This window comes from Hoplias malabaricus, chromosome 16, assembly GCF_029633855.1.
Source record: "Hoplias malabaricus isolate fHopMal1 chromosome 16, fHopMal1.hap1, whole genome shotgun sequence".
In the NCBI taxonomy this organism is placed as follows: Eukaryota; Metazoa; Chordata; class Actinopteri; order Characiformes; family Erythrinidae; genus Hoplias; species Hoplias malabaricus.
In genome coordinates, this window is record NC_089815.1 from 18,779,845 (window position 1) to 18,798,299 (window position 18,455).

General features: G+C 43.0%; 2 protein-coding genes across 6 annotated transcripts in view; both read left to right on the forward strand.

The window, feature by feature from the left end:
* LOC136671599 (neuronal-specific septin-3-like) overlaps window positions 1–14,202 on the forward strand; it is a 62,167-nt gene extending 47,965 nt beyond the window's left edge. For all 4 annotated transcript variants that reach the window (XM_066647339.1, XM_066647340.1, XM_066647337.1 and 1 more), the window contains 8 exons: window positions 1,340–1,468; window positions 2,285–2,366; window positions 2,497–2,634; window positions 7,185–7,302; window positions 8,884–8,979; window positions 9,538–9,634; window positions 10,193–10,244; window positions 10,804–14,202. In XM_066647339.1, coding sequence (XP_066503436.1) covers window positions 1,340–1,468; window positions 2,285–2,366; window positions 2,497–2,634; window positions 7,185–7,302; window positions 8,884–8,979; window positions 9,538–9,634; window positions 10,193–10,244; window positions 10,804–10,957 — 866 coding nt within the window. In that variant the 3' untranslated portion in view covers window positions 10,958–14,202. The remainder of the gene's footprint in view (window positions 1–1,339; window positions 1,469–2,284; window positions 2,367–2,496; window positions 2,635–7,184; window positions 7,303–8,883; window positions 8,980–9,537; window positions 9,635–10,192; window positions 10,245–10,803) is intronic.
* Window positions 14,203–16,040: 1,838 nt separating this feature from the next.
* The window catches only part of tnrc6c2 (trinucleotide repeat containing adaptor 6C2), a 61,362-nt gene continuing 58,947 nt past the window's right edge, over window positions 16,041–18,455 (forward strand). For both annotated transcript variants that reach the window (XM_066647888.1, XM_066647889.1), the window contains exon 1: window positions 16,041–16,134. The gene's annotated coding sequence lies outside the window, so the exon portion shown is untranslated. The remainder of the gene's footprint in view (window positions 16,135–18,455) is intronic.

The window sequence follows — 18,455 nt, forward strand, 5'->3', positions numbered from 1 at the left end:
GGGGCTTTAAATCTACAGTGCTGTAAATGCTGTTGTTTTCCCCAGAGCGAGCAGCCGGAGATCCTCCTCGGGGTTGATTTGTTGTTCTTGGCTCCTGCCGCAGTAACTTGTGGCCACCTGTAGATGTTCAGGAAAATGAAGCCCAGACAATTCCGCAATCAGCAGCTTATCCTCAGTCTGTGTGTGTGTGTGTGTGTTTGGACTTTGGGTTTAATTAGGGTCTGGTTAAAGGAGAGTGTCCTGTTTCGTGGAACAGTTCCTGGTAGTTTTTTGTTGTGTATTTGTTTGTTTGTGTGTATTTCACACACTAATTAAAGAGCTCTGAACAGCTGAAGGCTAGAAAAATTCTGTAAACACTCTGTGGGTGTGTGTGTGTGTGTGTGTGTGTGTTTTCAGAGGCACGTGCTCACACAAGTGCAAATTAGCCGTAGTGTTTTAGTTCTGTGGTAATTATAGTGATTTATATAAAGATTACAAATGAATTAAATAAATATCCAACTACAACTGAAAATGTAATTATTAATTCTAATTACTGATGATAATTAATTGATTTGATTAATAAAATAGTTATCTGCTCCGGGACAGAAACGCAGAGCTGAGGGTCGTTGATTAGGAGTGTGTTCCTCTTCACTGTCGGAACACTCCCTACTCTCCTGGGGCCACTTTATCCTGAATGTACTGGAACATTGCTGTGAATATCTGATGGCATTCAGCCTCATTAACATCAGTGACGCTGTGTGATGTTGGATGATTTGATCTGGATCACAAACTCAGCCCCAGTCTGTCGCAGAGGAACTGAACGGTGCTGCATCACTTCAGAGAAGGTGGTTCACAGTGCTGGGGCGTGGGGGTGGGGTGGGGTGTGTTATACCCCTCTGGTTGACTCTTGGCATTGGGTGTGGTGACCTCAGGCTCACGTCATTTCTGTAGAGACACGATACACACGGTGTCCACCGGGGGGTGTAGCTTACAGCAGCTGAAATCAGTCGTTATGGAGGGGGTCTGCTAACATTTGGACCTGTGTAGGTACATAGTGCGGGTTGGAGCTGTGCTCAGGAGGCAGGGGGAGCAAGGAGCAGATGGAGGTACTGGTTTTATCTAAGGTGGCAGATTTGTGCTGTTTGTGTCAGTGTGTGTCTTTTGTTTCCTGCCGGCTCAGGAGGGTCAGCAATCTGCTCTCAGGCTGCCCACTGTGTGTGTGTGTGTGTGTGTGTGTGTGTAAGAGAGAGACAAAGAGAGAGTGGTCCATCTGTTGCTCGATAATAAACTGGTCTGACATTCTACCTGCTTTAATCAAGCTCATGTTTGATGATTCATAAGTGTGTGTGTGTGTCTCCAGGTCAGAGTGGACTCGGTAAATCGACTCTTGTAAACACTCTCTTTAAGTCGAAAGTGAGCCGCAGGTCAGTGTTGTCCAGCGACGAGGAGAGGATCCCAAAAACCATCGAGATCAAGTCAATCAGCCACGGTGAATACACACACACACACACACACACACACACACACACACACACACATCAGTTTACTTCACTCTCAGTTCCACCCTCAGTCTCTGTACTAGAGCTTGGTGCATTTACAATATGTAAATGAGACACTGGTAGGTGGAGCTTGGTTTCAGGCACCAGAGCTGATTCATCAACTGCGCTCAGATCTCCGCTATTTTCCATGTCGTATGTTTAATGAATCAGACGATGGAGAGTTTGTACGCTCTTCAGCGTGCTCAGATCTGCGGTCAATTTCAGACCATTGAGCTGTGTTTATAAATCCACAACAACCCAGAACCTTTCTGGATTTTACCCAGAGGAGCTGTGTGTGTGAACACACATCTGTAACATTTGTCCCTGACTTTACACAGACGCTATCCTGCCAGACCCCGGCAATATCCGAGTGACCCCTGTGTGAACAGAGCCAGGAATGTCCCGGAATATCACAGTGAATTCATGCCATGCCTCCTGCACACACTTAACAGGCTCCGCCCCCTGAACCACACACAAAATCTCCAGCTGTGTCTACATGTGTCGAAGGAAAATGTACGAACCTGGTTCTCAAAAGCTACTACTTTTAGAACTAAAACCCTTTTACTTTTACTGTGTTTATGTTTTTATGTTTATAGTAATTATATATAATTTTATACAAGCACCGTGCTTACGGAGGAGTTATTATTTTTAATAATAATATTAGGCACCTAAGACTTTCGCACAGTGCTGTATGTGAAAAAGGTTTGAGGGTTAGTTTTGGTGGAAATGCTGCCCTATAGAGACTGAGACTCCCTCTGTTTCTGTAGATATCGAAGAGAAGGGAGTGAGGATGAAGCTGACAGTGATCGACACTCCGGGGTTTGGAGATCAGATCAACAACGAGAACTGGTAACAAGAACCACGCCGTCTGGACCCCTCATACACTGTGTTATTGTATATGTATGATCTGTTATTCATATATATATATATATATATATATATATATATATATATATGTATGTGTGTGTGTGTTTTGTAGCTGGCAGCCCATAATGAAGTTCATTAATGAACAGTACGAGCAGTTCCTGCAGGAGGAGATCAACATCAGCCGCAAAAAACGCATCCCAGACACACGAGTCCACTGCTGTCTGTACTTCATACCTCCGACAGGACACTGGTGAGACACACAGACATACACACACACACACGATATCAGTACACCACTCCAACTCATCCCAAAGGAACTCCATCACTCCACAGAACACAGTCCCACTGCTCTACAGTCCAGTACTGGGGGTTTATACCCCTCTGGTCCACACTTGGTATTTGGCCTGGTGATTTAAGGCTCATGTGCAGCTGCTTCAGAGCGTCCTGTTTCATGTTTTTCTGTAAATCTGAGACGCATTCAAGGAGCTTTAATTTACTGAAAACTTTATGTAGGTGATGTCCACAAACCTTTGACTTTGTAAATATTCAGTCTCTCTCTCTCTCTCACTCACACACACACACACACAAACAAACACATGCTCATTGCATTTACAGCATACCGCCTTCAGCAGATGTATACTCACACAAACACACACACTCATGCTTGTCTGTACAAGTACATGATGTGTCTACAGTGTGTCTGTGTGTTCATGTTTCAGCCCTCTCAGCTGTTGTGTGTGAGTGTGTGTGTGTGTGTGTAACAGCTGCCACAGTACCGTATCTAGAACATGCTCAGACACACGTTCTATAACCACTGCCCAAAAACACACTCCATCTAAACCCTTTGTTACACACGGTCTGAACAGAACCTCGTATCTCATATCACTCATTCATATTCACTCACTCACTCACTCACTCATGTGCTCACACACACTCATTCAGTTACTCTCCTGATTCACACACTCACTCACTCATGTGCTCACACACACACACACACACACACACACACTTATTCACACACTCAATCACTCACTCACTCATGTGCTCACTCACCATCATTCACTCACTCTCACTCAAGCTCTGATTCCCTGTCACCTCTCAAAAGAATATGATTGGCCACCGCAGGTCCCGCCCCCACTGAGGCCGGTAGCTGATTGGTTGGTTGTTCTGTGCTCAGTCCTGGAGTTTTGTTTTTTTTCTTTTCTTTTTTTTTGGAGATTAGAGAATGTGGTCACAGCAGAGAAGACGTCTAACTCTCAATGTGTTTGGTGTGCGTTTGTTGTGAAGGTTTTGCCCCTCTACAAAGCGCTGGAGGTTTTCGCTAAAGTTGTGAGTGTGTGGAGATACGAGGTTTCAAAGCAATACTAGGGCTTTCAATTCCCTTCTCGGGTTCAGCCCGACAGGATTGAAAACAGCAAATGTCATTCCCACTTACTGCTCTCAGATCATGGCATTAAAGCATCAAAACACACACACACACACGCACACACAAGAGCTGTAACACTGAAAACATTACACACACATTCTTAAACACACTCCCTGCATTCTAGGAATCTTTAGAATATATCTGAATACATCTAATCACAGATCTGCACATGATTTGAAGGTCACCAGGCCCAAGGCCAAGAGTCGGCCAGAGGGGTGTCACGCACCCCCCTCAAACCCACACCCCCGGGTCTCTTTATAGGTGATGTTCATGACTTAAAGGGAATGTCTACAATGCTGGGGAACTGCAATTCTCTCTGGTTTGTTTACCTTATGCTCAGCATCTTTTAAGGTGGAGCGGTGGGTTCGAGGGGAAAAGTGACTGTTGTTTGTAGACATCTGAAGTGTAAATTGTCTGTAAGTGTTTATTCACTGTTTGATTTCACACACAAACTCATGTGTAACTCGAGCTGTTTAGTTTTGTAGCACTTTCGCTCTGTGTTTACTTTCATGCAGTTAGCGCTCTCCTGAGTTTGGAGACATTTCCACCTTAAGTGATCGGAAACAGCAAAAATAAGTCAGTGTTACCCCCCTATGGAGCAGGAATAGAGCAACATCCTCATCTCGGTTGGTGCTTTTCAGCGTTTGGAGTCTCTCCGTGGTCTAAAAACCTCCAGATGGCGTTTCTCTGCCGTGAGAGAGAGAGAGAAAGCCAAATGACTCCAAATGTTGAAAATCATGAAGAGATGAGGATGTTCAAGCAACAGCTGTTTTTCTCCTTCTCCACCTTAAAAGATGCAGTGCTTCTGAACGTAAACAAACCAGAGATAACAGTGTTTCCCCACCCATCGTAGACGTCCCCTTTAAACCTCCCCTACCTTTTGGACAAGTTGTGATCAAACAAGCTCAGTACCTGTCCTCGTGAAAACTCACACGGCTGCCATCACATCCTCACAGCGAAGAGCGGATTAAAGGGTGGTCCTCAGTTTGGACGCTGTCCACAGCGCTGCGGTGGCTCCAGGCCTGGGTTTTCCTCTCCTCGACTGGAGGAAAGTTTCCCTGGTATTTTTTTTGCTCTGGGTTCTGTTTGCTCTGGGCTCGTGTTCTCTCTGGTTTTGGCCCAAGAAAAGGTTCTGGATCAGTTTCTACGTCTTTTCCGCTCTCTCCAGCCGCTGGTGTCAGTCTGACGGCTGCGTTTTTTAAAAGCGTGGTTTTGTGACGGGTTCTGGCGGCCCTCGCTCCCGGTGCCAGAGTGGTGTGTTGTTGCCGCTGGGTTTTGTTCCTGGAGGATGTTTTATGTAAGAAATGATGAAAAGTGCTGCAAATATTAAGTAGTCGCTGCAGAGAGAAACAGAGGAGACGTGTATTTAAGTCGTCAGTGGCTTTTGCGTGTTCTGGAGCTCTTAGATTTATGACGGAGGACCCGCTCTCCCCCTGCGTCAGCACTTGGCTCACCTCTCCCTGCCCTTAACCCCTAAAAGTCCAGTTAGTTTAGTAACTTCACATTTACCCAATTCTTTGTGTGATTCCCATAATTACTCAATTAATTACAAAGTAATTACACTCACACACACTCACACAGAGCTTAAAATTATCCACAAGGTGGCACCACTCACTCCCGTTCATGAAGGACTCCACAAGGGGGTGCTATTCAGTGCTTTGGAATGTGATCTGTTCTTATACAAAACTAACCTTTAGTAGAGTGAGTGTAGTTTAGTAAGTGAGTCGAGTCTCACACTCTCTCTGTGTGTGTGTGTAATAAGAACAGTGTTCTATTTTCAGACTAATATCTGACCGATTCCCAGGGGAACCAGGGTCTTATTCCGGCTCTGAGTCCTGTTTCTATTTGTTGACGTCTCAGTTTCTGTGGGTGCCAGGGGAAGTGAGGACAGAGCCAGTGTCTCCTTCCTTTTCTCGGGGGCCACTGGGAGACCGCAGCCCCAGTCTGAACTGCCCTTTCCCAGAGACACGTCTCCGTCTTTAACCTGTCCCCGTGCGGCTCGCGGGGGACTGGGGCCGGTTCTCAGAGTGTGTGAGGGTTTTCTGTGAAAGTGAAACGCTGACGTGATGTGGAGGTGTGAGATGTTACACTCTCTAATGCTCACTGAGTCTCTTCTGATTCATTAAAATGTGAATAAAGATCATTTACAGAGCTCCTTTTCACACACAGTGTCAAAGTGCTTTACTGAGACAAAATGATGAAAAAAAATGTGTCGTATCCCTGTAAAACATAGAAATAAACACAGACAGTGAGTGTAATACGATGCTCCTGAGATCTAACGCCTCACAAAGGCTTTTGAGGAGATAATTCAAATTAAAAGATTAAAAGGACACTAAACTGGAGTCTGGATTTTTCCTGAACCCTGAGAGAGGAGGGACACCTTTAATCTGATTAACAGCAAACATCGTGCTTTTATTAAACTGGGAATGAACTAAGTGCTGAAGGGGAAGTCCATGTGTGTTTCCAGATTTCTGTAAAGCTCTCTCTCTCTCCCTCCGTTCTGGTCCGTTCCAGAGGAACACAGAACTCACAGTGGTTTTGAATGGAACCAGACGTCCACCTCCACCACAGAATTCTGGAGACATTTTGAAATTTGCTGGACTTCCCCTTTTTAAGTTTCACTGTAGTGTTTTAAAGACAGAGGAAACACGAGTGTGAGGAGGGTCAGGTTCCTACAGCTGTGCTCTGGGGTTTGTGACAGGTTTGAAATTGTGGGCTGTGTGAGATGAGCCTGCTGTGCCTTTACCGCCCCCTGGTGGTCTTTTCTTGTTAATGCAGTTAGTGTGTAGTATTTAGCAGTTAATAATATAATAATATCATTAAAAACATACTTTATTTGTACAGCACCTTTGATACTTTAGGATTCAGCTCAAAGTTCTTTACACAAAATTAAATTAAAAACAAAAATAGTAAAAAATGTACCAAATAAAAGCAATAACACAAAAGGAAACTAATAGAAAAATACAAACAAAGATCAAAGGGACACACATAAAAATACAATAAAAAAAATAAAGTGAATGTAAAAGAAATATTCAAGTAAAAATATTAAAGACCAGTGTAAATATTAAAAAAGGCCAAGTCTAAACTTTTAGGTTTGTTTCAGTTCCTTTAATAAGTTTTTATCCTTAATTTAAATTGAACAGAACCAGAGGTAACCTTTATATTTAAAGTTTATAAAAAACAAAAGACTGTTCTACTGACACCTAGAGGCCTGGGTGTGTCAGAGGTTCGGTTCTAAACCGGTTAAACACACAGACAGGAGACCCGCTCTATGGAGCATAAACTGGTTGGTTCAAGGAGCACAAAGCCATTTCATACGTCATCTACATTCCTTAATGTTCCTTTAATGTGTGTGTGTGTGTGTGTGTTTCCAGTCTGAGGCCGATCGATATCGAGTTCATGAGGCATCTGAGCAAAGTTGTGAACATCGTCCCCGTGATCGCGAAGTCAGACACACTGACTCTGGAGGAGAGAGACTTTTTCAAACTGAAGGTAGAACACACACACACACACACATACACTCTCTCTCTCTCTCTCTCTCTCTCTTTCACACACTCTCTCTCACACACAGAGAGAGAGAGAGAGAGGAGTGTAAACCCTGTGATTTCACTGAGTTCCTGAACTTTTTGAAACATTGGTTTATTTATGTTAATGTTTAGCTTTGGACTCAAAGAGACGTTTAAATAAACTCTGCAGTGTTCAGAGAGGTCACTCTCTCTCTCTCTCTCTCTCTCTCTCTCTCTCTTCCCCCCCCCTGTCTCTTTCTCTGTGTGTCTCCCTCTCTCTCTCTCAGTTTATTGATTTGAAAATAAATGTATTTTAAACACACAGTATTCACACGTTTTAAACATTCACATTTAGTCCAAACATTTTTGAAAAGCGATGAAATAAAGGGGCAGTAGTCTGTGACTCTGGCGGCGTGTGGTGGCTCACAAACAGCTGAAGGATTAAAGAAATACCAGCTGTGGTCTGAGGGGTGGAAAGGCCCGGTTCTGTTTCTGTCCGGTTCCTGGAGCTGGTTCTTGGCGGAGCGTCTCTGTGATGATTTATCGCCCGACTGCTCTCTCAGTGACGAGTGTTTATTTGGTCGACCGCGTTCCTCTCATTATCTTCTCCTGTGGACGTTAGCGGTGATGCGAAGCCGGTCGGTCGGTCAGTCGGGTCTCGGACGTATTTTCCCGTCTGATTCGGTTCCAGTCCGACCACAGACTCTCTCCAACAGCAGCTTTCACTCCGCCACAAAATTACGTCTCTGCAGTTGTTCTTTACGTAAGCCTTTAATTACTAACATCAGGGAGAAACTACAGCATGTGTCCACAACCTGAGCCCTTCCTCCCCTCACTCCTCCACGAGTGAGTTCAGCTACTTTAAGGAAATGGGCCGCTCTGGAGCAGCTGCACATGAGCCTTAATGCATCAGGCCCAATACAGAGTCCACCAGAGAGGTATGAAACTTTAGTGGCTGTTCTCTCGTGGTTCAGAGCGAGTCGAGTAGGGACTAAACCGTGGCGTGTAAACCTTGCAGAGCGCTGATCGTCCAGAGAGAGTCGTCACTCTACGCCACGCAACGCAGACGACCAGCACCAACTCTCCATCTGTAAAATCTCCAGCTGCAGCAGAGATCACGTTTGTTTTTATCCGACTCACGACTGCAGCTCGTAAAATGACGCCGCGGTCTTTTGAAGAGGTTCAAACGCTCCTTGGATCGGTGGCCGACGAAAGAATCCAGCGAGAGCTGGACGCTGCAACAAGGAAGGAACAAACTCTACTGATCTGTCTGAACTGATGACGGAGCTGTGTTCAGTCCCAAACAACAACAACACGCCGATACACCATGAGTAAACACCGCTTAACGTTACCACCGCCGTTGTTGTGGTTTCCAAAGACCACTGTTCCCCTTAGAGACTGGGTTAGAGACGACACACGATACATTTCAGGGGGGAGCTGTGGGAAACCAATCAGGGTCCGATCAGAGAGTAGAGAGTAGGGTACATGATTAGTTATCTTAATTTCTGGAGAAATGTTAGACAAGATGTCTGAAACATTTGTTTGTGTGTGTATCTAATTCACACAGATAAGGGAGGACCTGCGAGAAAATGAGATTGAAATCTACCCTCAGAAGGAGTTTGACGAGGACGCAGAGGACCGCATCATCAACGATAAAATCAGGGTGAGTTAATATCCAAGTTACTGAGAGATTTCAGCGTTAGTTCTAGCCGCAGCCGTCGCCGAAGGCTAAGAAAAATGCTCTGTGGTTCACCTCTGCTTCGCTAGAGCTGCCCCAGACCACCGTCTGCAAGTGGAATTAACAGCAACTCCACTGTGTGTCACTGGGTCACACAGCTGAGGGTAAAGGGCTCTTTCTCCATCAACCTGAAGAACCCCTTCACGATGCAATGTGCTGTAGATGGTTCTATACAGCACCATTTAAACAAAGGTTCTACACGGCACCACAAGCGGTTCTTCTGTTATGGTGTCATGCTTGTTACAACAGAGGAAGTATTTTTGGTGCCGTATAGAACCCTTTCCTAAGAACCATCTATAACACATTCTCCATCAATGAGAGGAAATACAAAGAGCCCTTTAATCAGGCAAAGCTTTCTTCAAGAGCTCACGGTTCTGTATAGAACCATTTTCTTAAATAAAGAACCCTTGTAGAACCATCACTTTTAAGAGAGTAGGGTCTGTGCACTTTTCCCGTGCTCTGAATGTTCCTCTGTTGCTGCAGGAGATGATTCCGTTCGCCGTTGTGGGCAGTGATCAGGAATACCAGGTGAACGGGAAGAGGCTTCTGGGAAGGAAAACGCGATGGGGAACGGTGGAAGGTAAACAAAGATAGACACACACTCCTCCCTCGTTGGTCCACCTTGTAGATGTAAAGTCAGAGACAGCAGCTCATCTGTCGCTGCACAGTGTGTGTCGCTCGTCCTCTAGTCCTTCATCAGTGACACAGGACGCTGTCGGCTGGATGTTTTTGGTCGGTGGACTGTTCTCGGTCCAGACACTGAGGGGTTTAAAAACTCCAGCAGCACTGCTGTGTCTGATCCACTCTACACCAGCACAACACACACTAACACACCACCACCACGTCAGTGTCACTGCAGCGCTGAGAACGATCCACCACCACATCACACCTGCTCTGTGGGGGTCCTGAACGCTGAGGAACAGGGGGAAAGTGGGGGTGGTGAAGTATGCAGAGTGACAGGTGGGCTACAGTCTGTAACTGCAATGTAATGGATGTGATGGATGTATATCTCGTGGTGGCTGTGTGTCTTATGTTCTTTTGACTGTGAAAGTGGTACCACACCGCCACCCAGAGGAGCTCTAGTGGAACTACAGTGTGCTGATGTACCCCGTGCTGACCTTAGTCTTCTCTCTTTCAGTGGAGAACACGGCGCACTGTGAGTTTGCGTATCTGAGGGATCTGCTCATCAGGTGCGCACAAGATCTGCAGCTTTTACTCTTTCAGCTCTCTCTCTACACATTTCTACAGCTTTACATTTAATGCATAAACTATACAATTAAACTGGGTTATAATTATAATATGAAGCTTAAACAAGCAGCACAAGACTCAACTCTCTCTCTCTCTCTCTCTCTCTCTCCGTCCATACCGCTCCCTCCTCTCTCCTTGTTTCTCTCTATTTTCTCTCTCTCCCCTCTCTGCCTCGCTCTCTCTCTCTCTCTCCGTTCACAACTCTCCCTACTCTCCCTGTTTCTCTCTGTTTTCCCTCTCTCACTCACACCCTCTCTAACTTTTCTCTCAATCTCCATCTTTCTCTTCTCTTTGGGTCTTGCTCTCCCTCCATTTCTCCCACCATTCTCTCTCTCTCTCTCTCTCTCTCTTTGTCATCCTCTCATCTCTTCTTTATTTTATGTTCTTTCCTTTTATCGCTCCTTCTTTTTTCTTGCCATCTTTGTCTTTTTTTATTCTGCCCCTCGCTTCATCACTTCTTTCTTCATCTCTCTATCTGTCTGTCCCTTCCCCCACTCTCAGGACCCACATGCAGAACCTGAAGGATATAACGAGCAGTATTCATTACGAAGTTTATCGCGTTCGGAGGCTCAACGAAAACAACACACACTCCAACGGAGACCACGCCCACTCCAACGGAGACAACACCCAAGAAGTCCTCTCACATGAGATGTAGACCTCCCTCTGTCCTTCATCTCCTTTTGCCATCCTTCCATCCGTCCGTTTTTTTTTTACCAGTTTTAGTTTCATATTGTACACGTCTTATTTTTTCCATCTTCTACTCAAAAAAACACCCGACTGCACTCCTCTCTCTCACTCTTTCATAGAGAGAGCCTCTTCATTGGCCTCTCCTGGCTCCGCCCACTGACTCATTCTTCCCTGGTTACTGTTGCTAGGTTGGACAAGCTTTGACAACAGTGGTAAGAGAATGAGAAACTGAAGAACACGACTCTCTAACAAGGTATAAAATGTAATTTACTGGTATTAAATACTAAAAAATCAGAAAGTACTCTAATATATATCTGAACTGTAATTTAGCACATATTTTTGAGTAAATGTATTTAGTTATTCCTCGCCTCCGCTCATCAAATAACTGTCTCTTAATGTAGATATAGTGATATAATCTGTTAATACAGTTTCTCATTTATTTGGATGGGATTATCACCTATTCTTTAAAGTGTGTCCGACCTTGTCCGACCTAGCAGTCTCTAGGGAAAAACACATTTGTTTTTAGCTGCTTCCAAAGACCCAGATAACCCAAACACGTTGGTATGAGGTTGTGTAGATGTCTGTTATGTTCAGAACTGCGTGCCATGGTCTATAGTTCTGTTTGTAGTGTATTTTCTGAACAATAGCATTGTGCTTGCTGCCAAAGTCCTCATGTTTAATATAAAGTTCATTGCTCTGGTCATGTTTTCTGTGTTTGGACTGTTTGGTTGGTTCCGTTTGATCCATGTCAGGCTCTGGGTTGAGAAATTAACTCAACAGTAGTGTAGGTTGTGTTGAGTATACAGTATTTTTTTTGTTAAAGCCTAAATCATCACTAACCACCTCACACCTTTAATAATGATTCATACACGGCAGATAATGATCTCTTACTGAGTGACATTCTCTTACATATCGTCTGTATATCTAATATTTATCGTTCTGAGGGTATTATAAGATTCCTATCAGAGGGAGTGGAAACATCTGGGAATGGGGAACTCCAATATGGAGGTACAGGCCAGCCTTGCCCTTAAGAGAGGGAATGCCTCACATCCTGCAGAATCCAACGCTCAATCCCAAGAGACCACCATCAAGTCGTCAGAGGTGGGATATGAACAGTGTTTGCTCAGTTGTATGGAGCATTGATTCACAATGTTGAGCAAACAAGGTTCATATCCCAACTCTGGTTAAAATTGGTGGTTTTCTATTGGGATTTTTGCATGTTCAGGTTGCGCAGGGTGGGTATTCCCACTCTTAAGGGCAAGGCCTCCCAGTTTCTTTAGGTTCCCACCTTTCAAGTCTCTGAGTTTCAGGAATCTTCCATCAACATTCAAGCTGATTCTAGATGTTTGTAGTGATTGTATCCAGAGAGAGAGAGAGAGAGAGATTCATATTCCACTGGAAAATCTTCAAATAAAATCACTTAAAACACGTAGATTTGTTAGGAAATATGTTAAATAAACGTATAATACTCTCACAACAGTTTCCTAATGATAAATATTAGTGAAATGAACTAGATTTAATAGGATTTCACTCAATAACATATATATATATATCTGCAGTGTAGAGAAAGGAAAGGATCAGAACTATACTGTCACTGCTGCTGCTTTTTGCATAAGCAGTGATTTATAAGAAAAAATATAACATTTTATAGATTTATACAGATTTTATACATTTTATTTGGCATTTTAAAATGTTAACGTTTCTCATGATGGCGATGGTGTGAGGGTGCGTGGGGGAATTCAGTGATTTTGGTGCAGAGGAGAAACCTGTAAAAGTTATTAAAGAATCATGAAATGCCAAAAACTGAACTTGTTCTTTGTTGAACCCAATATTATAACAATTCCTCAATGATTTTCCAAAAATAACGTCCTGAAATAAACACAACAAAGTGGTGCCCAACACAATGGCATAAATTCCCAAGACAGTGTCTTTTAAATGAAGCACTGAACAGCACCCCCCACTGGAACAGCTGCTAAATGCGAGTAGGATATGAATGAGTGAGTATAAGTGCAGTAAGTATGTATGAATAAGTGTGTTTGAGAGTGAGTGAGAAGCCAGTTCCATGGGGTGTTTTTGGATTTTATTACCTTTTAGACCCACTTTTAGGCAGAATTTTCATTATATTTTTGCAGATATTTCATTATCGGGTAATTTTCTATTAATATTGGGTATTATAAATGAGTGTGTCTGTGTACATTAGTGTGTCCTGTTTTGTTTATTAAATTGAGAGTTTATATTTTCTGTTATGTGATTTGTGTCCTCATCCATATTCCAGTGTTTCCGTCCTGTGTTTGCATTCTCCTCATGCTTTTAAATTGAAATTCAGATTTACTGATTTACATTAATGTTGATGTTGTGTTCAGTAAAAGTGCTCTCTGTTCGAGGACACGGGCTTATGTCACCCCTGTGTTTGATGTGAAACCAAATAAATGTCATTGTGTTGTTAAAAAGCAATATTCCTTACTGATTTATAATCAATTATCAATAATTGCTGTTATATATATATTATAGAATGTGTGTCTAAACAACTGAACACCTCCAGCGTTTCTCAAGATCAGAGGGGAGTTAATCAGGAGGGTGTTCTTCTCTTCACCGTGGGAACAGTACAGTACACTAGATACTGGAACATAGCTGTGAGGATTTGATGGCCACAGAAATATCAAACACCATTCCAACACAGTTCCACTGCTCCACAGACCAGTGATGGGGGTCTTTACAAACATTTGCAGACACTTCGCACGGTGTATATTGATATTAGGCTCATGTGCAGCTGTTCCAAAGCATTCCATTTCATTCAGAGAGGTGTCTACACACTTTGTATAAATTATGTCATTATTTGAACATTTAAAATTCCAAAGTATTTCCTGAATAAATACGAACAGTATCCACAGGGTGTGCATCTGTGGATTAAATCCACTATCTACAGTGACCCGAGGCGGGGATGGTCTATGATCTACAGCTGGTTTAAAGTGGATGGAGGACATGTGGATATTATGCAAATAATACACCATTTTATATAAGGACTTGAGCATCCACAGATCCTGGTATTCGCAGTGGGTACTGGGGCTAATCCAGGGAAGATATTTGGCTTAGTTACATGAAAAGCCATAGTTTAAATAAAGCCTAATATTATTTTGTGACCCATGTAGTAAATGGTTTTTGTATTTTCTTTGTTGTGAAACTGAACTGATCCAAATGCAGTTTGAATATAAATAAAAGTCAATATACTTGTATTAGACGCAGCCTGTTCTCTTATTTTTATTAAACGTTACTCGGGGGTAGGGCTAATGAACGGGTGACGTCATCGGTGGTCAGGTGACACTTTGCCCGCCTTTCCTCCCTGAGGTAAAAACAAGAGCAGGGAAATGCTAACGCGGCTAAAACTGGGGAAATGTGATTTTATAAAGAGACAGAATGTAGTAATTTTTAAAAAGTACAGCAGAAGTGAAGGACAAGCAAGTCTGACTTAAGTTTATGTCTAATGCAGTCCGACCCTGAGGAGAATTGTGTAGTTTGAGCTGGGTTTTGCTAATATTACACAGCTTTCTGAACTAGGCTTCATATAAAACGGTATAAAATTCAAAGATGCTGAATATTGTAGTGATTTTCGTCGTCAGAATCAAAAATATCACCCCAAAACACTCAATAAAGTCTTTCCTGAAGCTAAAATATTGCCCTCTGAGCAGGTAAACACCCAAATGTTATTAAAATAAAAATAAAAGAGTTTATTTTTACATGAATGTAAAACATTATATTTCCTTCTAAATGAAGGGCATTAATCAGGAGTGTGTTCCTCTTCATTGCCGTGACAGTCTCTTATAACAAGGTGGAACATTGCTGTGAGGATTTGACGGCACCCAGCCACATAAACATGAGTAAGGTCAGGTAAGTTAATATATTAAATTTAGGAGTAAATTCTGTGGATCTGTCTGTTGTGACATGGTTATGGCGGGGGGTTTACCATATTGTATCGACACGAAAAATGATGATCATAAACTTATAATGTTTAATATAATCACTGTCAATTTAAAAACACTGATCTCAATTTTAGTTTACAACACCATTTGAACAAAGCAGCTATCCTTTACAAAGTGTGAAAGGTTCATGATGAATAGACCAATAGGAATGCTCCAAAATTGCTTTGAATAAAATCTTTTCGCATTGACTTCCATTGAATGTTAAATGTTCTGAAAGTTACTATTTTGGGAGTTTTTAATTGGACAGTGACGATATGTGAAGTCTCAGGACTTTTCAGTGAATATTTTATATTTATATTTTATACACTCCTGTGTGTGTATATGTATGTGTGTGTGACTGATGGGTAACACTTGTGCTACACACACACACACACAAGTGGAATCGTACATCATGAAATCATGTTAATGGAACAATAGGTTGTATTTTTTTTTACCTTACATTGTTACAATAGAGGAAAGGTTTTTGGTGCTGTATAGATCCCTTCTCTAAAAGGTGCTGTATATAACCATCTATAGCACGTTCTCTATCAGTCTGAAGACCCCCTTCACTGTGCAGAGAGCACTGTAATCATGCTAAAGCTTCTTTGAGTCCTAAGGGTTCTATAAAGAACCATTTTCTTTGATAAAACTCATCTGAGCTGTAATCATGACAAAAGAGGTCCTCTTTCCTAGAGCAGGCTCAGCACTGCAGAAAATGTACTATGTAACTCCCTTCCTCCTCCCCCTTGATTTCAGGACAGTGCTGAAAAAATGAGTGACACTCCGCACCTCTAGGGGGAGTCCCTAGTGTTCCTTTAAAGAATATGAAACTATGAACAACTAAATCTTTGTAACATTAGTGGCGGGAAATATAGTGATATAAAATAATTATTGTGTGTTTCTGTGTGTGTGTGTGTGTATATATATCATGACAATAATATATATAAATAATACATAATTACAATGTTAACTATTGTCATCTGAAATTAACGTGTGTGTGTGTGTGTGTGTGTTTTGTGTGTATGTGTGTGAGTGTGAGACACTGAACGCTGTTGCCACACACCCACTCATCTTCCTCGTATCCCTGCTTTCCTCCAGAGGAAGCGTAAGAAATCGTTTGGGATTGATCAACGAAGATCGTCCGGATCCAAAAGGCAACAGCGTTCGTTTACACATCTGCACCACTGAGGTAATTGAGCGCTAATTAACCCGCTCTCGTTAAGCATGCTCATATTTAAATCGCGGGCGTTTGATTATTCTAATTAGGCGGGTGGGGAGTTTTAATTTTGGGTTGTGTTTTTATGGGGATGGGTCTCCTCCTCCTGTTTGGGTTTGGCTTCGTTTTGTGTGTCCGCAATACCCTTCAGTCGTACAATTACACACACACACACACACACACACGCGCTTGCACACACTTTTGTTGTTAGGCTTTATGTAAATTCCCACCATCCGTCTGCTCGTTTAATTTTCATTTTCCTTGTTTATACCCGAAGCCCCGCCCACAAGCCCCTAACACAACACTCATTGTGTCTCTCTGGCTCAGTGCCAAGCTCGCAGACTCTGGTGGGTGGGGCCTCAGCCCTGCCCATATGTAAATTAGCCTTCTTTTTGATTAAAAGACAGCTGCAGATGTAATTAGAGTGTGTGGCGGTGATGGAGGAGTGCGGGGGCTCTCTGGAGATGAGGGTTTTTTGCGCAGGTTGATGTAAGAGTGCGCACTTGATGTAAACACAGGGAACGATGTGTTTGAAGTGAGGGCACGTGACCCTGAAGACACCAGATTCAATGCCAAGTGTGGGCCAGAGGGGTGTAAACACCATGGCTGAATGCCATTAGATCCTCACAGCAGCAAAGACTGTCTACGAACTATTGGCCGTATAGTGTATAGGGTAAACAGCATTATAACTACTGCCCCCTTGTGTCAGTTTGTGTGGTTGCAGTGATAGATGTCTCTCTCTCTCTCTCTCTCTCTCTCTCTCTCTCTCTCTCTCTTCTTCCAGCATCTGCTTCTTAATTTCTCTTTCTTTATCTTTAACTTTCACATGTCTACTCCTTGGTCTGTCTATCTATCTTTCTCTCTCCGTTCTCCTCTGAGTCCCATCTATTCCTTTATATAACATTATCTGTCCTTCCCTCTTTTGGTCTCTCTCTCTCTTTTTCTCTCTTTCTTTCTCTTTTCTTTTTCTGTCTAACCCATCTCTATATCCATCTGTTTCTACCCTTTACTTTCAATCATATATATATTCATCTCTCTCAATTTCTCCCTTATCGTCTATTCATCCGTCTCTCTCTCTCTCTCTCTCTCTCTCTCTCTCTCTCTCTCTCTCTCTCCTTTTTCTTCTTTTATCAAATCTTCTGTGTTTCTCTGTCACTCACTTTTTCTTTCCAGACCTCTCCAAATCTTTCATTTTACTTTTTTCAATTTACATTCTCATCTCTTACTTTTCTCCTCTTTCTTATCTGTTAAATTTCCTTATTTCACCTGTCCTTCCCTTTCTTTACACCCCCCCGGTTTATCGACTCTGTTCTTCGGGAAACACACCGAGTCCCTCCTTATTTACATGTATATGATCAGATTTAACGCTGTATGGCTGCTATGCTAATTTGGCCTTTAGTGCGAAGCCTGGTCAGCGCAGACGTGGTGGGGTTTGATGGAAAATAACAACGTTGCCCTGGAGGAAGAGCCTGGGTTCGGGTCCGCCGCGTTCTCGCCAAACCTCATGAATTTGATAATGACAGATTTTGTTTACGTTGACCCCACCGGGGCCTTATCGGGGGGTGTTCGAGGCTCATAACCTCATATCAAAATAAAGCTGTGGCTAAAGGTCTGTATGGAATGTTTTTTAAGCCTGAGGCTTTTCACCAGAATATTATGCTCTGGATTTACTCCGGTCTCGCTCTGAAATTCCCCCAGTCTCTCGCTTCCTTTACACTGAGACGAGCCAGGCTTCACCTGATGATAAGATGGAGTTCAGGAGGACAGGGCGTAGTCAGTGCTGTTTATGTTGTGCTGTCGGACCATCAGCTCCTCACTCAATCACATGCCTTTCAGTTGGGGAGGATTGAGGATATGATTGTGGGAGGAAGGAGGTTGGCAGTTTGAGTGATGTATGGCTAGGTGGACTGAGGATTGAAAATGCTTTTGGAAGGACTGATTGAGAATGGGTGGATTAACGTTTGAGGGCTGGTTTTTGGATGGATTGATTGAGAATGGGTAGATGGACATTTGAGGATTGGTTGAGGACAAGATTTTTCAGAGGCCTGATTAAGGATGAGAGGATTGATATTTGAGGATTGATTTAAGATGGGGATTTTGGGAGGACTGATTGAGGATGAGCAGATTGAGATTTGAGGATAGTTTTGGAGGACGGAGTGATGATGGGAGGGTTGAGATTGGAAGACGAGGATAGCTTTAGTATGGTTTTGGGAGGATGGCTTAAGGATGGGTGAACTGAGATTTGAGGATATGATTATGGGAGGAAGGAGGTTGGCAGGTTGAGTGATGTATGG